This window comes from Xiphophorus hellerii, chromosome 20 (assembly GCF_003331165.1).
Source record: "Xiphophorus hellerii strain 12219 chromosome 20, Xiphophorus_hellerii-4.1, whole genome shotgun sequence".
Classification (NCBI taxonomy): domain Eukaryota; kingdom Metazoa; phylum Chordata; class Actinopteri; order Cyprinodontiformes; family Poeciliidae; genus Xiphophorus; species Xiphophorus hellerii.
The window spans coordinates 11,969,102-11,992,314 of NC_045691.1; the positions used below are offsets into that span (position 1 = coordinate 11,969,102).

Consider the following 23,213-nt stretch of genomic DNA (forward strand, 5'->3'; position numbering starts at 1 on the left):
ATTTTATTTTTTTTTTTACTTTTTTCCAGAAAAACTATTTTACACAACAAGTAAACTTGGCTATGGACAGTGTAACTGGGTCTATATTGTTATATAGAAAGGTGAAAATATTCTAACAGAGTAAATTATTTTTATTTCATTACATAAGCTCTCTTAATAAACTAACACTTCAGATTGAGATATTTCTCTTTAAAGTACACAAAAAGTGAAAGAATAAAAGTGTGCAATAAAACACATTTATTTATTTTTATTATACTACAATTTCCCTGAGGGTAAATCCCAATGGAATGAATATAGTTTATATCTATCTATACTGGGAACACTGGCCACAGGCAGGGCTTCAGTCTGCTGGTCAAACTGGGAGAAGTCAAGTGAGTTCTGAGACATCCTGGTACTCAGGCTAAAGCCAAAGATAAAAGAGAAATTATCCAAAAGTGCAATAGAAAATACATATCTGAATCCTTCACATTCAGAAAGAACATATTTTCAGCATGTTGGGGCTCGTAGCATCTTTATAGTTAAATACCAACATTGTGAAGCTGAGCTGTGAAACACAAGAACAGCAGCTTCCAGCTCTGATCCTGACTTACTTTCCTCACAAAATCCCCTGATCTTTAATGCACTTTCCTCCTAACAGAGGTTTCTCATCAGCTCTCTCATTAGAAAACAGTATGAAAACGTTAGCTACGCTTTTCTTTAAAAAGAAAGAAAACTTTCTTTTTACTCAGTTACATTGAAATGTAACTGAGTAAATGTAACTAGTTACTACTCACCTCTGATGGTTTCTGTTATATAGGCTGCAGTTTAAATTCATATAAAATATGTTTCACATTTGTTAAACTGTTTTTGTTTTTGTTGTTTGTTCAAAGTATGTAGATATGTTACCTACCATCTGGTGGGAAAGTTGGAATAAAAGCCTCAACTTCGAACGCTTTTGGGTCAATCGGGAGTCGATTTTCACAAGGCGTCACGAACTACGTCATCTTTGCGGGCCGAAGCTTGTCGCAGCAGCAGATGGGGTTCTCTCTTTCTCCTTTCCCTCCTTCCATCATGTTGTAGCCTCATCATCTGCTTGGGGGCAATAAAAAATACAGTCTAATGAAAGCTCGTGTATGTTCTGGTGGGGGGGATTTGCCATCCGAAATCGATCGGTTCCGTCTGCACGGTATAGGTAATGAACGACGAGACAGAACCGGAGAGCTGGAAGAGAAACTCCGGGAGCTCCAGGTGAGGCTGATCAGAACCGCAGGGAGAGTTGAGTATCCAGGCTCACAGATAAACGACATCACGGTATTATAGGATCTTCAGAATATTTTGATTTCATGTCTTTTTTTTTTTTTTCTAACTGTTCAGTTTATTTCATCACAAGTTAACTTAATTAACAGGCGGTATCCTGGATAAGTAAACATTCATGTTTTATGTGATAGACACAAAGTAGCACTTTATTATGAAGTAGAAAGAAAAAAAATCATAAAGATGTGTCATGCATTTCTATTTCGCCCCCTTTAATTTCATTCTTTTGAAAAGGAGTGTACAACCTGCATCTCTGGAAACTTCTACTAGCTCTTTGAACTTTCCGCTACGCCTCCTCAATAAATTGGCTAAAAATGATAAAAGAGCCAACTGCTGTTTTTAAATATACATATGACAATATAGGCTAATTTTAGCTTTTTCATAGAATAAATGCATTGACATTAAAAGTAGCAGTAATATTTATCTAAACCTATTTTTCTTGTCATCAAGTTGGAAACATGATTTCTTTTTTATAATTTTCCACAAGTCAACATCTTGTAGAATAAATATAAAACTCTGCAGAAGTTCTTTTTTCTCCATTTTAAAATCTTAAATAAGTAAAATGGTTAATAATTGAAAATGGCCACATTTCTTTACTAGATATTATATTACTCAGCCATTTAATTTGTAAAGCTGCTAAGGTGTATAAAATGGTAACCCCAAGATTTTTGCTGGACTTCTCAAACTGTAACCTGTCTTACTGATTCTTCTCACTGTTGACAAGATGAATAAAAGTCCTCATTTAGTGGCAAGTATCTTATTAATAGTAGGGTGATTGATAGCAATTAGAAGTTTCTGGAAATCCTGGTCAACTTAGATCACTAAGATATTAATTGAAAAAAAAAATCTCCCCTCCTTGTACAAAAAAAAATTATGCTTCTGCTCAAATACACACCTACTGTGTGCATTCATACTTACATATGCAGGTGAGCACGAAAAGGAAACATTAGCAAAGTGATTAGTATTTCTTTAACAGTAATATGAAGCTTGTATGTTTAAAGACACGCGCTCCTTGTTCTTTTGTAGTACTATGCAGTGATCAATTTCAGCTATTTTTACAGATTTGTTCTTATTGTGATGAGCTTATTTCTCTTACTTTTCAAACATGTCCTTCTATTGTTATTACCATTCTGGGAATGTTTTTCTTTCTCTAAATCACCATAAACCTTTAAAACTGCCCACAGCTCAATGTCTTCAGCACCATAGTTTCTTTGATAAGCATCCATTTTGAAAGCTCAGTAAAACAATACTTCATTTCCTTCCTAATTATGTTCCAAAACTGTGTCAAGAAACAACAGCATGACCTTTTTTTGTTATTCTACAGTATTTTGTCTTAAATGATTGTTTCATGATGCTTCATCTGCCTGTTGATCTCAGTGTGAAGAGTGAATATTTGAGCAGGGAATGCTGGTTTAATTTACAATTAGCTTAGATTTACTTTTAATTCCATGTAAACAGACAAATGCTTGTAAAAGGCAGCATATAATGAAATTAAACTTTTTTTTCTTGATCATTTTACTGTGCTATTATTTTTAATGTGTGCACAACATGTTGACTTCTTTTAGAAACATTCAAAAATCAGCTTTTTTTTCATCTTGACTGTTGCCTGGAATCAATTTGCAACTTTACGAGATGGTAATTTAGACTTTTATGTACAAAAAAATCAAACCAAAAATGCTTCCATTACTCTCCACATCATGCTGGGTAAATGTGTTTTTTTTCTTTGTTTTTGTTGTATGTAGTATTGAGCAAATGCTGGCTGTGAATCCCGGAAAGACGCCCATCAGTCTGCTGCAGGAGTATGGAACGCGGATAGGCAAAACCCCAGTGTACGACCTGCTGAAGGCCGAGGGACAGGCCCATCAGCCCAACTTCACATTCCGCGTTTCTGTTGGTGAGATCAGCTGCACCGGCCAAGGGCCCAGCAAGAAAGCAGCTAAGCACAAAGCAGCCGAGGCTGCTCTGAAGATGCTCAAGGGAGGCCTCGGAGGCCCAGTTGGAGTCACTCTTGGAGAAGACGGTTTTATTGAAGTTGATGTGTCTGTGGATGGAGATAGGTCAGACTTCTGAGTAATTTATGCAGACAAATGTTAATTTAGCGTAAATATTTTCCCAAGTGACAGCTCAACTTTTTAGCAAATTGAAGCTAATGATTTGAGTGTTTCCTTCTGTTTTGTGTAGTTCTCAGTCAGAGATGAAGACTTCAAACAGTTCCCAGCAGTCTGAATGTAACCCTGTAGGAGCCCTGCAGGTAAAAAATCTTTGTCTACTGCATTTTATTTACTTATCTAGATTTGTTAATATACAGTTGTATCGCAATAAATAACAATATGATTATAAAGTTGATCTACATCAGTAACTTATATAGCTTTTATATACATAATGATTAAATTTGATTATTATGGTTTGCACCTAATAAAACCCAAAATTAACATATTACATCATATCTATGCATTAAAAAAGTGTGATGTTTTGATCCACACAATATTTGAAACACATATGAATTGACAGTTGGCAGGCAAAATGCCACAATAGGTCAAAGAAGTTGCTCATCCAGAGTGTTATATCTAAACAAAATTATGGAAAGTTGAGCGAATGGAGAAAAACAAATTAAATTGCACTGCATAACTGGGCTTCACAATATATATAAATTTATTGTTACTGACTTATCACTGCACACAAAATGCATTTGGAAAAGAACTGCTTGAACTACAGTAAATGTTAGTTAAGTATTTAAAAGCCAGGCATTCAGGATCTTTATACGAAGTAATATTTTGGTGAAACTTGTTTAATACAGTATTAAAATGTTTTAGAATGTGAAGAAATGGTAAAGAGCAGACAATGGACAGAAACAACATTTGCAATAAAACCCTGTTGTAAAATCCAGGTTTTTCTATCACACTAATTTTCCTTCTGCTTAACTTTCTAGTCATATACTTTCATATAGTACTCTTTGAACTAGCAAGGACCTTGTGAAGGGACTATATTATTGTTTGCTGGGCAACAGTCAGCAGTGCTCCCTGTGATTGGTTAAGTTACAACATGACCACAAGATTTTAGTATTAAGTATCCTGGTTGTTTTGGTTTGATGTAATGGTCTGTCTATTTAAAAAAAGATGGTGTGTGTAATGAATCTATATAATATACCAGTTTAACTTTTGAAATTTATAACTAAACTAAATGTACTTTTTACTTTATTGCAATGCATTTTTTTGTTTACTGTTTTGTGTATTTTTGTCTTTGGTGTTAATTTCTGTCAGGAGTTGGTGGTGCAGAAAGGATGGCGTTTGCCAGAGTACACAGTCACTCAGGAGTCCGGTCCAGCTCATCGCAAGGAGTTCACTATGACTTGCAGAGTCGAGAGATTTGTAGAAATCGGTACATTTAAAAATGTTTGACTTATAGAATACATACTTCATGTGTTTGCTTCTGTCTCAGAAATGTCTTTTCTTTTTGATTTTATGTCCCACTGGATGACAATGGCTATGATGTTTTTTCCTGCTCAGGAAGCGGCACATCTAAGAAACTCGCCAAGAGAAATGCTGCCGCCAAGATGCTTTCTCGGATACACAACGTGCCGGTGGATCTGAGGAGTAGCAATGAAGCAGAAACAGAGGAGGACACATTTAATATTGTAAGAATCAAACAGGAGTTACGAAAATGAATAAAGATCAGAAAAAGTGATAAAACATCAGTGTAGGAAAAGATGGCTGTTGAGGTAGAAAATGCTAAACTGTAATAAGCATAATTAGTATTTTGGTCAGGAAATTTAATGTCTGCTAACTGATGTTGAATCTATTTCTCCTGTAATTAAAGCACATGGGGAGCAGGGCAGAGTCGGGTAAAAGTAAAGGCTACAGCTGCACGTGGGACTCCCTGCGCAACTCTGCTGGAGAGAAGATTCTGCAGCTCCGCAGCCACCCTCTGGGCATGCCTTCTGACTCCAACTTCTGCTCCCTGCTGAGCGACCTTTCTACAGAGCAGCGCTTCGACGTCAGCTACCTTGATCTAGGTGAGCTCATGAACTCTCAGTCAGAGCTCCAGTACCACTTCAGTTTGCTGCCGTCTGGACGCACTCATATATATTCTTCAGCTGAGCTTCTAATGAACCTGAGTTATGACTAATTTGTTGCAAAAGTTTGTCACATCTCAAATTTTGGGGGAGCATTTTGTCACATTACAACCACCTGAATGTGTTTTATTTAACTTTTAGGTGGGAAACTAACAACTCTGAGCAGCTTCCTCCACACTATGATGTTGCAACTAATATGGAATTTCACAATGGAAACTGTGTTTTAGCTTTCCTAACACACATTTTCCCCTACCTATCATTATAGGTGGACAGAAAGTTTTTGTAAGTTTGCAGTTGTGCAAGACTCTTTCCATTTTTAGATGATGGATTGAACAGGATGTTGTTTTATATCTTGAGTGTGCATTAAACCTATCTAGAACTTAATCCCTAATCTGTTTTAGCCATCTTCATGTTGCTGTTTGTTCTCAAATAAGCTCCTAAGGACTTCACAGAACAGCTCTATTTATCCTTAGATGAAATTAAAGATACAATTTTCCTTCCATATCACAGCTATGACCTACTTGTTGTTAGGAAGTTTAATATTACCAGATGTCCTGGAAGAAAACCCATCAAAGGATGCAAAATACTTAAGACTGGCAGGGCGGTTTACCTCCCATTGTGATAACGACCCTGAAATGTAGATTTAGATTGGCCTGGTCAAAGGTCAAACCAAAATCCAGTTGAGGATTTGTTGCAAAACAAGGAACAACAATTCTGACGTCTTGCCACAAAGAAAGGGCAAAAGTATCAGTCTCCAGATGTGCAAAGAATATTGCAAGAAAATAATAATAATTTAGGGTGAAAATTGAACAGGTGGATAATGAGTTGTATTATATTATGACTCCAAAGGCTTTTAGATTTGTTTCCTGCAGAACCCATAAAACACATTAGGTTTCTATGTACCTTTTAAAAGTTTGTTCTCTTTACGGTAGCTATCCTGATTCCTTTGACTGAAAACTATGAAAATCAATGCAAAATACTTTCTATTTCAAGTGATATTATGCAAACACCCATATCTGATGCAACAGTGGGACGAAGGTTTTGACCTAGTTCTGTTTGCAAATGTATCCACTCAGACTGTCTAATGGAAAATAACAGTTAGGCATAACAGAAAAGAAGCAGTAATAATGAGAACGTCTGTCATCAGAACTGTGACTATAATAATAATAATAATAATAATGGAGGAAGTGGGTTGCGGTCTAAGAGAGAAATTCAAATGATTGACTTTTGATCGACTGTCCTGTGTTTCTGTTTCCAGAGGAGCGCAGCCTCAGCGGCCTCTGTCAGTGTTTGGTAGAACTGTCCACGCAGCCAATCACAGTGTGCCATGGCTTCGCTCAGAACATAGACGCTGCTCGAGCCAACGCAGCTCACAACGCACTGCAGTACCTGAAAATCATGGCAGGAGGGAAATGACACAGCCTTCTCCGTTTCCTAGCCACAGACTCGAACTCACCAGTACACAATATGCCATCAAACATCTCCTCTTTGGACAAAGGAGATATTTTTTTGACATATTTAGAAAACAAAAACAAGGAAACGTCAAATTTGACAATGAGAGGCTTTTTCTGCCCTGAAATTTACACATGGAGTCATTGTTTTTATTTTCTATTGATTGATGGGTGCCACTATTGATATTGCTGTCTAAAATTTATAAACACATTATGTACAATTTTGTCATAAAAAAAACTTTTCCCCCTTTTTTAAACTTTTGACTTCATCCAATATATTTTCCTAAATATGACCAATAAATACATACAGTATATCTCAGAAACTTTAAATGTTGCTCTATCAGAGTAGGCAATGATTTGCAGCAAAATATAAAAAAATGTAGGTTATTTGACTAGCTAGATATAGAGTTAACTATTTATTAGTCCCAGAATGAAATTCATGTGAATGGATGTGTGCAAGAAACTTCCACTCTGTCGAGAAATTGAATTATGTTAGCTGCTATCCCTTAAAAATGAGCTTCCACGAGTCTTAAAAATATAAGACTGAAGTGACTGTTTGTCACTGTCATTTTCTACATGTTTAAGACTGAAAATTGTGCAACACCCTACACATTTATTGGCACTATTGGTAAAGCTGTGTTAAAAGCCTTAAAACGTAGTCATCACTGCATTTGCATATCTAGGAACTTTTTTAAAAATCCAACCTTCTTGTTATTTTAATCAATGAGTGGAAAAGAATATTTGGCTAAGAAATCATTTGCAGCAACATTACTATAAATATGAAATAATCTTTATATTGTTATTTTGTACAAAGATTAATATTAATGGATTACTAAACAGTTTATATAAATGTTTAGTAATCCATGATATCTTTTTTTCTGGGGTATAAAATGTGACATTTCTGTAAGCCACTCTTCAAAATGAAAAAGCAATATAGCACATGCCATTAAAGATGGACAAATCCTTTTTGATATCTATAAATACGAGAATGATGAGAAAACCTAGACCTGGCTATATTTACAGTCAATTATAATTAGCAGGTTTATGCTGGTAGAGGAGGATGGTAATGGAGGCGAAACAAATCTCCAGTTTAAAGGTGAATTTACTCCAAGGCTTTTTACACCTTCTTACCAGCTGCAAATAAATCTGATTTTCTTGACAAGTTTCAGAAGTATCTCTGTTAATAGTCTGTGAATTAGAAGCTTTGTGTGTCCACAGCTGTTCTGAAGTGCATTTACTCCTGAATTAAAGACTTATTATACAATGGCTCTCAACTGTGAATACATCCCTGTTAAAAGACCAGGTTTTTATGTAAAAAAGAAAATAAAAAAATTATAAAATATTTTAGCTACAATTCAAGCAAAACATTAGAGGAAAATGTAAATACCTAAACTAATACCCATTTAAAGCACCTTTTGATTCAGTGTTTCATCAATTATAATAATCCTTTAATAAAGTTCTACGCCCCAGAAAGACATTTTTTAATTTACTTATTACTCACTTTCAGCCAATGCTACAGGTTCCAAAGGAATCAAACAATCATTGTTTGAAGGTATTGGTCAGGAGTAGGTCTAAAAGAAAATCAAAGTTGTACAGAAAGGTTTTTACAACAATTTATTAGGGTGTCATTTTTACAGGGGTGTGTCAGGTGAGAGCTGCTGTAATTATAACAAAATATATTCACTCTTTCTCAAAGACCCAGCACATAAAGCTACCACAAATTATAACGTTACCTCTAAAACATTGTGCATGTAATGACCATCATTGACTTGTGTTCTGTTTTGGTTTCTTGAACTTTGACTTGAATTGCGATTATCAGAAACTGTTGTGTCTCTGTGTAAAAGCTTTCTCCACTACTAAGAAATCCCTCCCTTTTCTGCAGTATGCATTGACAAATGGTTTTAACTATCTGCTGTTTCATGTACTTGCCTACTAAATGCATGTGACACATTTTTGTGGGTTGTAACCCTTCTCAGAAAAGACAGATATGCAAACTGTTTTTTGATCATTAAAGGAGGAAGTTAGGAGCTGGTTTTATTCAACTTCAGTTGAAACTCACCATCTCTCTTTGCTGGCACTTTTATACATTACAAATATGAAATGAAATATGATCTCTATTGGACGTCGATGTTTCTTTTTTTTTCGATAAAACATTTTTTGTAAGAATTGAAGTTGATTTTACCCTAATTAAAGTACCATTCCATTACACTTCACTGTCCAAGTCTTTGCTTGTTCACACAGTTCAGTTTCATATAATCATGCTTTGCACATTTTCTTTGTCTGTACCCTCTGAAACATTCACATTTTAAGAGTTCAAGAAAGTCAATGTGGAGATCGGCTTTCCAAATGGAAAAGGTTTCCAGATCTTGTGGTACATTTTAGTCCTGCCTTTTTCTCTCCGTCACCTGCTGTGTCTGTCTAATGAGGGGCTGACTTCTTCATCTGCGTAGCCACTGCTGTCGGACTGCACGCTGTCGCCCCGCACCACTTCACCTACACAAGCAGGAAAAAAACAAAAAACATTCAGCTCTTCTCCAAGTTCTGCGAACTGCAGACTGTTTAGCAGCTGCAGTCTAACCTGAATTTGGCACAGAAAAGACATTGTTTTCTCCTTGAAGACACCTGCTCATTGACCTGAATATGCATGTGTCACTCATCATGCTCAGTACCTTGAAAAAGTATTTACTCCCCTTGAACGTGTATTGGAATCTTATGTGATAAACCAACAACAAAGTAGTGGGAAGTAAAAAGAAAATGACAACTGTTTGTCATTTATTAGTGTTGCATGTATTCATATTCAGTACCCTGAGGCAACACTTTTTTCAGCAAGTACAGCTGCAAGTCTTTCCACAAACTGTAGAGATGGAAGTTTTTTATATTTCCCTGCAAATTAGCTGAAGCTTAGCTGGAATAGATGGAGACAGTTTATGAGCATCAGTTATTAAAACCTGCCACTGATTTGATCTTTAGACTTTGTGCCGTTCTGACCCCTTATTTGACCACTTTTCATGATAGTACTGGCTGTTTATTGAGTGTTGCTGTCCTACCAAAGATGAATCTGCAACCCAGTCTCAAATATTTTGCAGTATTGCTCTCTATTTAGCTCCATTCATCTTCCTATCAACTCTGACCAAGTTCTCTTTTCCCCTCAGCATGATATTGCCAACACTGTTTCGTTGTTAGTGGCATGTTTGGGGTGATGTACAGTAGTTTTCCACCTCAAATAGCATTTTAGATGCATCTGACCAAAGAACTGACCTTTATGTTAATTGTGATCCCTAGCTTCTGGTAAATTGCAGGATTTGTTTTGGCCTTTCTTTCTTGACTCAGTTCTGTAAAGGCTGGATTAGTGCTGTCCTTAATTAATAGTTGACTCTACTTAGAACAACTGGATTTATTCTGAGATTAAAATCAGAATAAATCTGATTGCAGACTTTTAGTCAAGTGAACCCTGAAGTAAATTGGTTATGCAGGATGTTATTGAGGGGTATCATCCTACAGCCCTGGATTAGTTTCTTTCCACTTTACAATTATGCAGTTTTTATTTCCCTAAAACATAAAATTACCCTAACCTAAGTTGAAGTTTGTAGCTTCAATTGAACAAAAAAGTTTAAGGGATGAGAATACTTTTCCAATCACACATCTGCTTTTACACAAGTTGTCAGAATCCATTAGCTGACCGCTGCTAATGACTGTATGACACCCTAAAGTAAGTGAGTCATAAATGAAGTGATACTTTCTATCACTGAGAAAGAACAAGCATAGAAATAAAACATGCAAACTTATTTAGCACATGTGTGAGCTGATAACATCCTTCTCCTCATACAGCAGGGTGTATATACGTATATACACCCTGCCGTTTGTGGACCAAAAAATAATCCCCCTCAGTGTGAACAAAGAAACTTTGGTTCATATAAAGTTTTTATGCAAAAAGTCACACAAATAAATATAAGCATTTGTCACCTTTGCATGAATGTTTTCTGGAGAGTGACGAAGTGACGGTACTCGCTTCTGGTTGTCCAAAATCTTCCTCTCCTGCGCTATGCACCTAAGAGGAGAGCAAATTAAAAATATTTAACCAAGATACACTTTGTTTTACCAAGGGAAAAAATGAGAGCAACTACAGAAACCAATAGTTCCAAAATAGAAAATACAAATAAATGCAAAAACATAAATTATTTTGTTTTGTCCAACTACAAATTACGATAAATGTTTTCTCTGAAATAAAACATTACTAAATTGCTTAAAATGTAGATTTTAAATCACTAACATTTTCAGTAAAACTGTGGTTTCCATGAGGGGTGACTATGCTAATAAATAGATGCAGGCTCACTTGTTATGGGTTGATGGTATTTCACCCTTTGCTATTCTGTACCTTTCTATCTTTGGAGCCATGTCCCTCTGGACATCATGTGCTCACTTTAGCAGCTAGGGATTTGAAGTATTTTTTTTTATATTTAAATGCTATGTGACTCTTTTAAATGCTTTCTGCCAGCAGGCGGTTGCTCAAAGTAACTGGTTTGATCAAGTGTCACAATCTGTCATACTGTATTTTATAAAAGTTTGGCATCATTTTTTTTCTCAAATAATTAATGAAAATACTTATTGCAAAGAAATTAGTTGATATGTCATAGTTTACTGAGCTGAAGACGTTTATTAGAGTAAAATAGAATAAGAGTAGTGGAGAAAATTATTATGAGCACAAAAATGGAAGTAGGAAGGGACAAAGTGTTGAACTGATCCACAGGTTTTTTTTCACAACTATTTTGATTAAGTTCACATTAGTTCTTAATTATTAAGTATCTTCTTCAGTTAGTTCCCATGCCGTTTTTTTTGATAGTTTTCCTACAAGCACATTACATTTTAAATTTTTTTGTTATGTTTTGCTCCTATGGCCCTTCATGTCCCATGCCTGAATTGCAAATAAACCAAAATGACTTCCAAAGAAAATGATGCAAAAGAATGTTGTACAACAACAACGAAGCAGTTTAAAATAGCTCCTCACAAAACAGCAATGAAACACAAACCAGTGACCAAAACTAAATACAGTATAAGCATCAAGTTCAGGAGGAAATTTCCATTTGTCATGACAACAATCTTTTAGCCCTAATAGTAATTATAGTTTACTTAGTCATTGATTGACTGATGATTGTGTAATTAATTTGTCTCACCCAATGAGTTAAGACTGATTTAAACTTCCTAAGTGCAGTTTAGATTCATTGTCAAATTATATGCTAGATTTTCAAACCAATAAAAGTTTCAGTACCTCCTCCAGCTCGAATGAGTTGACCTGCTGACGATTGCTGGAGAATTTGCCCAGTCCAGGATGGGTTAACGGGTTCAGGTACTGTCCCTCTCCCTCATTAAACAGCTCTGCAGGAGTCCGCTTGGATAAGGCAGGTGAAACATGGCAGGTGTTCATGGAGGTTGAGGACACGTCCTCGTCTTCCAAGCCAGTCACTGTGATGCAGCAGTGAGCGTAGCTGTCTCTAGGCTCAAGAACCAGAGGTGATCCAGGTCCATCCACCTGTAGGGTCTTTCTAGAAGATCCAGGGTGTAAGTCTTCATTAGGCTCAGAGGTAGGGGTTTGCACTGTAGGTGTGTGAGAGCTTAGTCTGTCTCTACTTTCTGTCCCAGAGATATGAAGGAAGCGGTTTTGGTTTTGACAACAGAAAGAAGCCTGATGTACACGCTCCACTATTGGAGGGCAGATTAGATCATATGAAACTTTGGCAGCAGGAGTCAGTTCAGTTGTCCTTGTGTCCCTTTGTGTCAAACATGAGTCCAGCTCTGACTGATTTGTGGCTAGCAGAGTTTCTGTTTCTATCACAGTTTCTCTTGACAACGATGACGTCAGCGATGTTCTTTCACAATATTCTTGTCTGACATTATCAGCATTATCTGCCTCTTCGTTGTCAGGCACCTCCTCCTTGCAGATTTTATTCCCCTCCTGATAAATGTCTGTGTCCTCTAAAGTCTGCTTCACTTGCTCTATATCTCCACCATTTGATAGCAACCTAAAATCCTCACAAGATCCACACCTGTCATGTTCCCCCAAATCCAGCTTCTTGGCACTCCCAGTCTTGAATTTCAGCATTATATCCACCACGTCTGGAAGGCTGGATCTCTTTCTGGGTGAGGGCTGTGGAGAGGTGGAGTCCGACCCACGAGGAGAGCCGGTGTAGAGGCACATTTTGTTCACAGTGTCCTTCAGCCTCTCCACAGGAGAGCGAGGCTCGCTGCGAATACTGGTCCTAAACCGTTCAATCCTCTCCACAGGAGAGGAGAAGCTGAACTCTGGTGTGGCCAGCTTCTGGAGAGGAGTGCGGGACACGTGAGAGTAGAGGGAATAGAAAGCATTGGCCATGGCTGTAAGCACTTGCACTTGTCTGAAACGACCTATAAGAAGAATAGAATGCAAATAAACAGATGCAAACCACTTCACTTCTTCACACTTCTAGCAATGCAATATCACTCCACTGACATATAGATAGAGAGATGTAACGAATCCATACTGGCAAGTGAAAGGCTGGGGTCCTCCTCTCTTATTCGCCGGATCTGGGCATCCAGGAAGAGGCGGAAGTTGATGCCTTGAGCCTGAGAGGGGAAGGTGAAAAATCGAGGAGGGATGCGAACGGTGACCTGCGGTTCTTCACAGCCAAAACCCAGTTCGTACAGAGTCTCCTCTGCATCCTCTGAACACATCTGCAGAACCTCTGACACACTGAAAGAAGACATACAATTAGGCGCAGCTCAATAATTTCACATCAAACAATTTATTTCAGAAATAAATGTATTTTAAAAGAGAAGCTCATTTATGCTTGACACACAGATGTGTGCATTTATGGCTCTCAGAAAATTATAAAACTATATAGAACCACAAAAAGTGATGTTCAGATCCTCACAATCAGAGGGAGAAGTGCTGATTTGATATTTTCCAATTCACTATGCAAAGCTGTTTTAAAAAAATTCTGTTCTCAGACTTTAAGCTATAGTTGAGCGCTACTTGACTATATTATTTTTGTCATTTATGTTATCTGAACGTCTCTCATTGTTTTGATGTGCTGTATAACTTTCTGTTTAAGTTACTGGTGACTTTCTACTTAAACTGTTTTGTTTAAATGTGCTAAAGAAATACAATTAACTTTGACTGTAAAAGTTTAGTGGCAGGAAAAAGTGTGACAGAATAAGCTCCACAAATAAAAGGTGTGATAAAAGGTGTGAGATACAAATAAAAGGTGTGATACAGATAAGATACAGCTGCCATTGAACAGTCTGCTTCTTTAGCAAAAACCTTAGCTGTATTAAAATGGTTACTACAATGGTAAAATGGTTACTCTGGATTAAACCAATTTCCAAACCTCACCTTGACACTGTTTTCCAAGTGGAAGAGGAAAGGCAGCTGGAGGCCATGCTGTGGCCCAGGTTCAGTGACGACGGGCATAGTTTCTGAAGAGGAGTACTAAAAAAAAGAAAAGAAAAAAAAAACATGTGAAATGTTACAATACCTAAAACTGTTGAAAGTGATCAGATATGAGACAACTCATTCACTCCTTTCCAGGGGGAGCAATGCCAAAAAAAGGTAGATTTTGAGTTTGAGAAGCAAGTAAACAACAAACCTGTTGCTGACCCTGCTGAGCTGTTTCGTGAAGGAACGATTTCTGGACAGGCAATAAGGAGAACAAAGAACAATAAAGAAAAATTAATAAACCAAAAAATAGTTCAGCAAAGTTTCTCGAGAACTTTTTTGCAAATTCAGAAATTCAAATAGTTTTGGTACAACATTTCCAGAAAATTTACAGAAACTTCCAGTTAAGCTACAGCAAAGAAATATCTTCAGGGTGTGAATGTGTGAAACATGTATTTTAACCAGGACTTTAATTATTTTGCAAAAATAAAAAAATAACTACATTAGTTATGCGAGATATGTAGAAAACAGTTGAACCAGTGGACAGTTTCTACTTACCGATAGTTAGTTGTAGTTCCTCCAAAGTTTATAACTGAAGCTGAGGAAAAGAATATTAAGCATTAATTATTGCTGTTGACAATAAGAACTACTTTAGTGTGAGAATAAAGGAATTTGCAATTTAGCATCTGTAATGTGAATTTAACAGAATGAATCTGAAGAGAAAACATCTAATTTATTACTTTATTTTAAGATTTAAATGTTGCTCGTATAACTTCAACCATTAGTTTTCTGGATTGTTTTCCATCCAGTTGAGAACTGCAACTGTTTTTTATTTTTTTGATCTACAAAAATGTAGCAACTTCACTGCTTATCTTTGCGGTTTAGTTCTAGTTTGGCGTAAATGTTAAATTACCTCTCTGAAATTACCATTGCATAATACCTAGATTGCAACGACACGCAATATTCCAACAAGATAAGGAGGTAAAAAATACTTGAGATAAGCTTTTCTTTTTTACATGTGAAAAGTTCTGACTACTGATCGATGAGCGGAGTTTAAAAATAACCATAACCAAACAATACCCGATTTGCTTATTTAAAACTTTTGCAAACTCATTACTTCCCTGTCTGTGTGTGCAAATTTAAGTTGACAGTGAAGCCATATTTCAGATAATCAAATTAAATGGAGATGGTCATGAATATTGCCTTTTGAGGACATAGAAACCATTTTGTGGCGTGAGTGTTTGCGTGTTTGAGTTCATGTCTGATCATACCATCAGCTCCAAGGCTCAGGTCATCACAAAAGGTGTTGGCTTGCAGTGCAGACTCTTAAAAAGCAATCAGATATGGAAATGTTACACATTTATGTTGTAAATTAGACATTGTGCAAATTATGCAGACGATAAATTAAGATTTTTAAACTTACATATTTAAAGTTTTTGCATTTATTTATTTATTTCAACTTCATTAGTTGAAACAGATTTTAGCTTATCGCAATAAGCATGACACAGAAAACCCTAAATAACCCGGTTTGAGATGCAATCCCCTCAATATGCTGAATAAGGAAAATCAGAAGACGTCAAACCAAACTTTTTCTGGATATTATCAAGTAAAATGCTTTGATTTCATTAAACAGCATTTTTAATTGTGGAGGCGAAAGGTGTTTTTGGATAAAATCCCCACATGAAAATAAGAAATATGAGGTGTTGTACGGAATGCCATATATTTCAATTGATTCTGCTCTTTTTTCAACATTTTCTCAAGCAGCCTAATGGTAAGGTGTTCATGGTAAGGTGTGTGTCTCACCGAAACTTAGCTGGCTGCTGTTCTCCAAGCGGACATCAGATCTGCAAGATACGTTAGTTTTAAACACAGACGCACAAACACAATCGAGTCATTTGCATGCGTCTATCAAACATGGTGCTGTGTTTGCATCTCTGGTTACATATGAAAAAGGACAGTAGGCAACTTTACAGTGAAAGTTTGTTCCACTCTTCCTAATCAGTAGTCTGCTGAAGTCTTGCAACTTCCTCTTGTAGAGAAATATTAACATTCAGGTTAACACCTAGCAAATCTACTTATTTTCATTTTCACTTCTGAGAATACATTCAGGAACCAGTCATTCCTCTAAATGCTCTCAGCAGGAGAGTAAAATCCCATTTAGATGGTGATTTACTGTCTTCCTGGGTGTTTCTGCATTTCATAAGTGCTTTTCTCTCAGTGACTGACATTAAACCATAAAGTATTGTTTCTTCTTTCTATAGTCTGTTTCATAAAAAAAAGAAGAAGAAATTGTTATTTCCTATACCTCAAGGTAATTTCAGATACGTCAGAGAGTTAAAGTTTTACTCATGAGTTATTTTTGTACTGTGAACTTTTACATCTTTTAAATCATGACACCCCTGGTGAAACAGCTATAAAGGAAAAAAAATCAAACTCAAGAGAAGGTCACCTCAGCGATTTCAGTTTGTGGCTGATTGAAAGCTTATTTTTCTTTTTCTCTTTTTCCAGTGGAACTATAAGAATGCAGCACCTCAGGCTACTGCAGCAGAAAAAGACGTCTGTGGTAACCTCACAGCATCACCTTGCTGCACCACCTGACATCAGAGAGAGTTTCCACTCTCTCTGCACTCTGTTGTTTGCTGTACTTTCCATTGATATACATCTTACCAGCTGGAAAATGTGAAAGTCAGCAGTTATGAACTTATAAAAAAAAAAGAAAGAAAGAAAAAAGAGGTTAACTCACCCACAACCAAGGAGCCAGTTCTCAATCTTTCCATTGAAGCTGGCTATAAAAATGACACATATGAGTACTCTTATTAAGTAAACATGTTACTCTTTGACAGCTCTGATCACAGTGAACTAATTTGTTTTTCTGTCTAGAAAAGTTAAAAACCGATCAAATAAAATACAATGAGTAAAGTACTTAAAGAGTTGTGTTTGCTCTCACCATCAGAAAAGACATCATCGTCATCTGCTATGGAGGCCGAGGCTGCAAGGTTACACAGCGGACCCTCCATCTCCTCCACTGTCGGCCATTGTCGGCTGCTGTTGATCCAGGCTCGCCGCCTAACGGTGGACGATGACCTATCCATCACTTCAATTCATATATGGCTACAGAGCATGATGGGTTCAAAGCTCTGAAACAAAAGAAATTAAAAGTAATTCAAGATTTTTATTGTTGTTTGATTTATGAAGTTGATGATATTTTTAAGATATTTTAAGACTATTTTCAACAGATATTTAAAAATCTATTGCTTTAATTTTTCTACATGAGCAAATACATTCCCAGAAAAGCTGAGAAGATTGTCAAAACATGCTTTAACGTGTGACATGTTCATTTGTTTGAATCTTTATAGTCAAAGGGAAATAAAGGATATTGGTTTTATATACCAGTGCAGATCAAATACATGCAAAACTGTTGGGGGGTTTTTCAGATACAGTTCATCTTAACTGCTAAGATCTGCTCAGAATGATAAAATTGTGCATAAAACAAGAATCCACCATATGTTTAGTATTTCCAAGTATGGACTGATTGTGGCTCATCTCATTGCACTAACTCAGAAAAAAATTATAGATTCAAAAAGAATTTTACACATCAAATTTACCAAAAATTTGACTTTCACCATCTAAAGAGCATAATGAAGTCTTCAAGGCATGAAGTCACAGCTGCATGAAAATTTTTGACAACAAAGATTCAGTAGCAACTAAGACAAACTTTATTATTAGAAACTGTCCAACTCTGCACCTAGAAGCTAAATTTTACATTATATTTGGCAGTGGAAAGGGTAAATAATGTCAATCAAGTTTCAAGCAAAAGAGAATCTCAGAAATAAAGAGACATGTTCTGTGCTCAGAAAAGTCCATGCAACAGTTGTGTTTGGGGGAAGAAAAGAACATGAGAACATAAGAGCTGAAAGAAATGCTAGTAATGGTGTAATGGTTGAATCAGTTGCCAGGTGATCCTGGAATGAGTGAGTAGTTATGACTTTTCCAGAGATGACAGGCATGGGCCAGTTACCAGTATCAACGTAATCCAAAGTTTCAAGTTATGGTTACAAAACTGCTAAATTTTTGTGTAATACTGTCCCAGTTTGAAGACATTTCATCAATACACCAGAGAAAGAACTGGAGTTTTCTTGGCACTAAGTCACTGTTGACCATCCACTAACTGTTGCTTCACAAGAGATGGACAAGATAGACACATTTGGCAGCTGGGAAATATAATCTGTAGTGAGAAACACAAACAATTGAACAAAAGGATCACAGTGTGTAAATCTTATTAAGATAATTCTGCTTTAAAACTACAGTTGACTGCAGGCCAGCTGCCTGAGCTGATAGCCTAATTAATTGCCAGCAAATATCAGCTCATTATTCTTTCTCTAATATGATGAGGATGACAAAAAAGCATTTTCACTCTTTGCAGAAAGTACCTAATATTGTTTATTCTATGTTTGCTTGTGTCTTACTATTAAGACACAAACAAAATTACTTTTTGTAACTGTAACAATCAATAAGTTTTATTGTGTTTCCAAAAGAATCAGCAAATGTCTTGCTTTTCAGTTTTAAATGAGAGCAATTAGATTCTGTAATTGTGGTACTTTTTGAGCTCACTTTTACAAGTCTGTGAGAACATTAGTAAGTGATATTTAGAGCAGATTATGTTACTGTGGCTTCTCTGACACACAATGTACATTTGTTCTTTTGCCAATTTCCTGCTGTTCCGGTCAGTGGAGTCATCTAAAAACTGTTGTGAGTTGGAAAATCTGGCCAGAAGAACTGGAAAAATGGTGAGAAGTTAAAACCTGGAGTCTAGTAAGAATGGAGACAGATAGCTCTGGCAAAATAACACTTTATGTCTTAAGTTCCCAAATGCAAATGAGTAAAATAACAACAATATTGCAGATCAGGACAAACCTTATACAAAATATGCACACGTTGAAATAAAAATATTCCCATGAAGAGACTATAATATCATGTTATCATAAGTCTTACTTCTTCCCAAAAATGTACTGATTAGTCTCTTCCAAACTTAAGACAATTCAAATTAAACCATAATAAACAGAGGAATGTGCCTGAAAACAAAAGTATACCAGTCCAGGCAACATTGTACAGAAAATGATTTGACTTACTGTGTGGTTATATTGAAGTGCAGACTAGTGCAAGCATGGGAACCATTAATGATAAAATCAGCACGACCGTAGAGAATTTCACCGAGGTTCATGACAAACCTTAATAAAAGAACTTAAAAGATTTACCTTAATAGATATATTCGACTTTCGGAAGGTGCTTTCTAGAATGTCAAGTGTGCAGATCAAACGTAAAAGTAGAGACATCTTCAAAATGCAACAAGTTGAGTTAAAATACATTTTCTTTTCTACACTAAGCAACGAATAAACTTTCAAAAGAGACGAGAGTTTTTACCTTCATGCACGCTGCAAGTTTCAGTTCTGTAAGCGGCGCACTTTCGTTGGTTTCCTGTTGAACCGGACTCACTGAGGCATGAGCGCCTTCATCCGCAGTCTTTAAGCGGTCTATTAGAATAGCCTCCGCTCAGCGCGCCTGCCTCTATCAGAGATGGGCCCAGAGATAAATAGCCGGGGTTTGAGCTGATTTCCAGCGAAGCCTGTCCCCTGCTCAGCCCGGACAGGTTGGATCATTGCTTGGCCGTGGCGCGTCTGAGGAAGTGAGTTTGCATCTCATCTGACAGACTGAAGTTATCAGCGTGGCGTGGGACGCAGCTGCGGCACATCCTGCATGAAACAAGCGCTCACCCTGACAGGTTGCTGGAAATGTCAGGGGTAACGCTGTTAGTACAACACGATGTTTTGTGTGGTTTTTGTTTTTTTATTGCCCGCTTTACAAAAATGTAAAGCTTAGTTTCCGCAAAGTAACTGTGTGGCATTATTTTATTTTTATTTGGGGTTTTCCACATTACAGTAATGTATTAAGCATCTAAGTACGAAGAGCATTATGTCAGATTTAAACAAATGACTGCGGTTAAAGTTATATAGTTCTACTTTTGATATGAGTAAGACCACAATGAATAACTTTGGTATCACCTTCCCGAAAGTGCAAAGTTTTTTTGTTTTGTTTTTTCTCGCATACAAAAATAATGATTTTGAAAGGAAGTTTCTTGGCCTCTACAGTCTGGTTTGAGCTAAACCTTAACTGGAGTTTCTGTTTCTGAAACATATTGACCTATATAGGAGTTTTTACTACACCATACTTTTAACTTCTAACTATTTTGGTATTATTTTTGAAGTATCGCTGCTCTTACTTCAGTACTTCAGTGAGTGAAGTACAAGCATATTTTAACCAAAAATGCATCAGACACACTTTTACAGTTTAAATCAAAGTTAGACTTCTTGTTTGTACACAAGTATTTCGATTCTAATATTTGTATCTGTTAAGCCTAAAGTGCCATTTAGAGGTCAAGTGAATATACAGTAGGCATTTGTGTAACATTGCAATACAATATATTACCTACTGTGAGTATTGGTTTTAAAAGCCTTTGCTGTGAAAGAAAATAATCTGTAAATGTATTTCTTGTGTTTGAATTTATCTGGTAATGACACTTACTTGAGTACTTTTTTTGGCTATTAATAAAAAGTCATTCAACTTAACTGAAGATGTTTTAATTCTAACAAAGCTTACACGATGCGTTAATCACATGTCAAACATTTTTCATGTGTATTTTCATTAGTCTTTGCACCATAACACTTTAAATTCATAATTATTATCTACAAGACCTTTCTTCCTTGCAAGTAATTGATGGCTCATGTCATAAATCCACTTGATGAATGCTTGTGGTTTGGTTCCTCTGTGCCTAATTGGGTCATGTCGGGTTCTCAGAGAGCTTGCTGGCACTCCTCTGACATTCCCATGTTGCACTCTGTTCTTATAGTCTCTGCTATGTGGGTTGCTCCAGTGTTGTTTGCATTTCAGCCACAGCCTGCTAGTGGCTTCCTCTGCCTACTTTCTGAGTGACTTTGGTCACAAGCTTTGATCTGCTTGAACTTCTGACTCCATGTCTAGACAGAATACCCCAAAGAAGCCCTAATATTTTGACTGAAAATCCCCCTGCAAGCATTCATGGATGAGACTGCACATCTCGAGTTTCTTCCTGACCTCCACCATGCTCTAGTTCAGTTGCGCATGTGCAACGAGAGCCACATTTTGTTGACCTGGATAACAAAACATTTGTATACAATTTTCAGGGTAACACCAAAATAGCTCGATGTTAAAGCTGTTAGCTGCAGTTGGTCTATGTATATTTACATTTTTCTTGAACTAGAAGGTGTTACCAACATGTATTTTTAAACATATGCTTGTATAGGCCTTTACTTAAACATACTTCAAGAAAACATTTTTATTTTTTATTATTTTTTCCCCAAACATAAAAGGACAGCTTGAACATAGGGTGTTGGGGAGTCTAAGACTTTTTACTCTGCAGCAGTGATTGAGATTCACAACTAATATCCAGACAAAGATTGTACAAAACTTGTGGCACACCTAGAAACTGAGACTTACTGTATTATGGATTACAGCAAAACTACAGTATATGGGCAAATCTTTTGTGCCTACTACTGAAAGAGTAGTGGGGTAAAAAGAATGTAAATAGTTTTGGTGTACAGTATTAGAAAATGTCTTGCTCATCACACACAACTTTAAATTCCTGTGTCACATGAACATATAAATCAGTGAATAAGTTTTCAGTTTGTAGAAGGGCCAGAATGTTTTTTTTATCTTGACGTGGAAAAAAATCAGAAAAACACAAGGTCAGAGGTCAACAATAAATTAGACTCAAAGTTGCTAAAGCTTGCAGATCACTCCCTACGAGAAGTTAAATCTTTAGATATTATTTTACAACTTATCTTTCCATTAAATATCCACTACTTTATCCTTGACCTCCCAAGTGTATTCATTGATATTTGTTCACTAAACCCATGAGGCCTTCAAAGAAAAGTTGTATTTACACTAAGATTAAGTCCCACCCAAACTGACTCTGTTTAAAGTGACTTCTACAGGCTATTGGTTGCATTTTATTTGGTGGTATCAGAGAAATAAGAACCTAACCCTAACCCTTTCTACTTGTAAGCAAAATTTTCAAAAACCATTATGACTTTTTTTCCACTTCAGTTATGCTCAAGAAGTGTGATGTGAAAGTATAAAATGCTGTGTATTTCATATTATTTCATGTAAATAATTAGATGTTACAATATGTCCTCTTTTGTGCATCACTTTAAACTGGGGTATGTACAAATTATGGTATTGCATAAACTACCCTTGCACTGATTAATGTATACTTTATTAGACTACATTCTGAATTGTTACAGTGTTAGAAATTCTTCTGCAGTTTCAAAATAGTCAGGGTATTTGTATTTATAACCATTCTATTATATGTCTGTAATGCCTCTGGGTGACTTCAGACACACCGGGGTGGGTCCATCTTGGACTGGGGATTCACTCCACCCTCTGTTATGTTTACATGGGCACATGTGCTGCTTCATTGACAACCCTCTCATAGTGATAAAAGCCCTCCCACCACAGGACAATGTTCCACTCCCAGTGCGGCTTCAGCCAGTGTGTGTGAGCATGATATGGGGGTTCATCTCCTCCTCAACGGGTGACTCCTCCCGCCACTTCACTGTTTAGCGACCCACCGGCCTCCGCTAGGGAGTGGCCAGCAGCCACGGAGGCAAGACTCAAACAACCAGTCCGCCCTCCTTTTTCCCCACCTCCGTGTTCAAGGCTCCAGATGTGCCTCAGTAAAAAATATATTCTTTTGTATGATAAGATTGGCTTTCATCGAGAAAGGAACTTATCAGTATTTACTTAGATTATTTGCTGGTGACGCTGTTTATGGGAAAAACACATAACCAAACGTCAATCATGTTCAGGAGCGCAACCTACCATGCTTGATCCCGCCCAGTCAACTGCACGTTCCTTCATCCCATTGGTTGATTCGCTGGCGTAGGCTGTTCCACGC

At 36.7% G+C, this 23,213-nt stretch overlaps 2 protein-coding genes across 2 annotated transcripts; one reads left to right on the plus strand and one right to left on the minus strand.

Moving 5' to 3' along the window:
- Positions 1–990: 990 nt before the first annotated feature.
- On the plus strand, positions 991–8,863 carry tarbp2 (TAR (HIV) RNA binding protein 2). The gene is made up of 7 exons (XM_032549765.1): positions 991–1,227; positions 3,036–3,350; positions 3,475–3,544; positions 4,554–4,671; positions 4,800–4,927; positions 5,110–5,305; positions 6,624–8,863. The coding sequence occupies exons 1-7, from the start codon at positions 1,175–1,177 to the stop codon at positions 6,779–6,781; spliced, it is 1,038 nt and encodes a 345-aa protein (XP_032405656.1). The 5' UTR covers positions 991–1,174; the 3' UTR covers positions 6,782–8,863.
- Positions 8,864–8,950: 87 nt separating this feature from the next.
- On the minus strand, positions 8,951–20,826 carry tespa1 (thymocyte expressed, positive selection associated 1). The gene is made up of 12 exons (XM_032549764.1): positions 19,646–20,826; positions 17,172–17,361; positions 16,968–17,010; positions 16,028–16,068; positions 15,496–15,549; positions 14,783–14,822; positions 14,436–14,477; positions 14,183–14,278; positions 13,332–13,540; positions 12,083–13,215; positions 10,780–10,864; positions 8,951–9,309 (listed from the first exon to the last, which is right to left on the minus strand). The coding sequence occupies exons 2-12, from the start codon at positions 17,314–17,316 to the stop codon at positions 9,218–9,220; spliced, it is 1,980 nt and encodes a 659-aa protein (XP_032405655.1). The 5' UTR covers positions 17,317–17,361; positions 19,646–20,826; the 3' UTR covers positions 8,951–9,217.
- Positions 20,827–23,213: the final 2,387 nt, after the last annotated feature.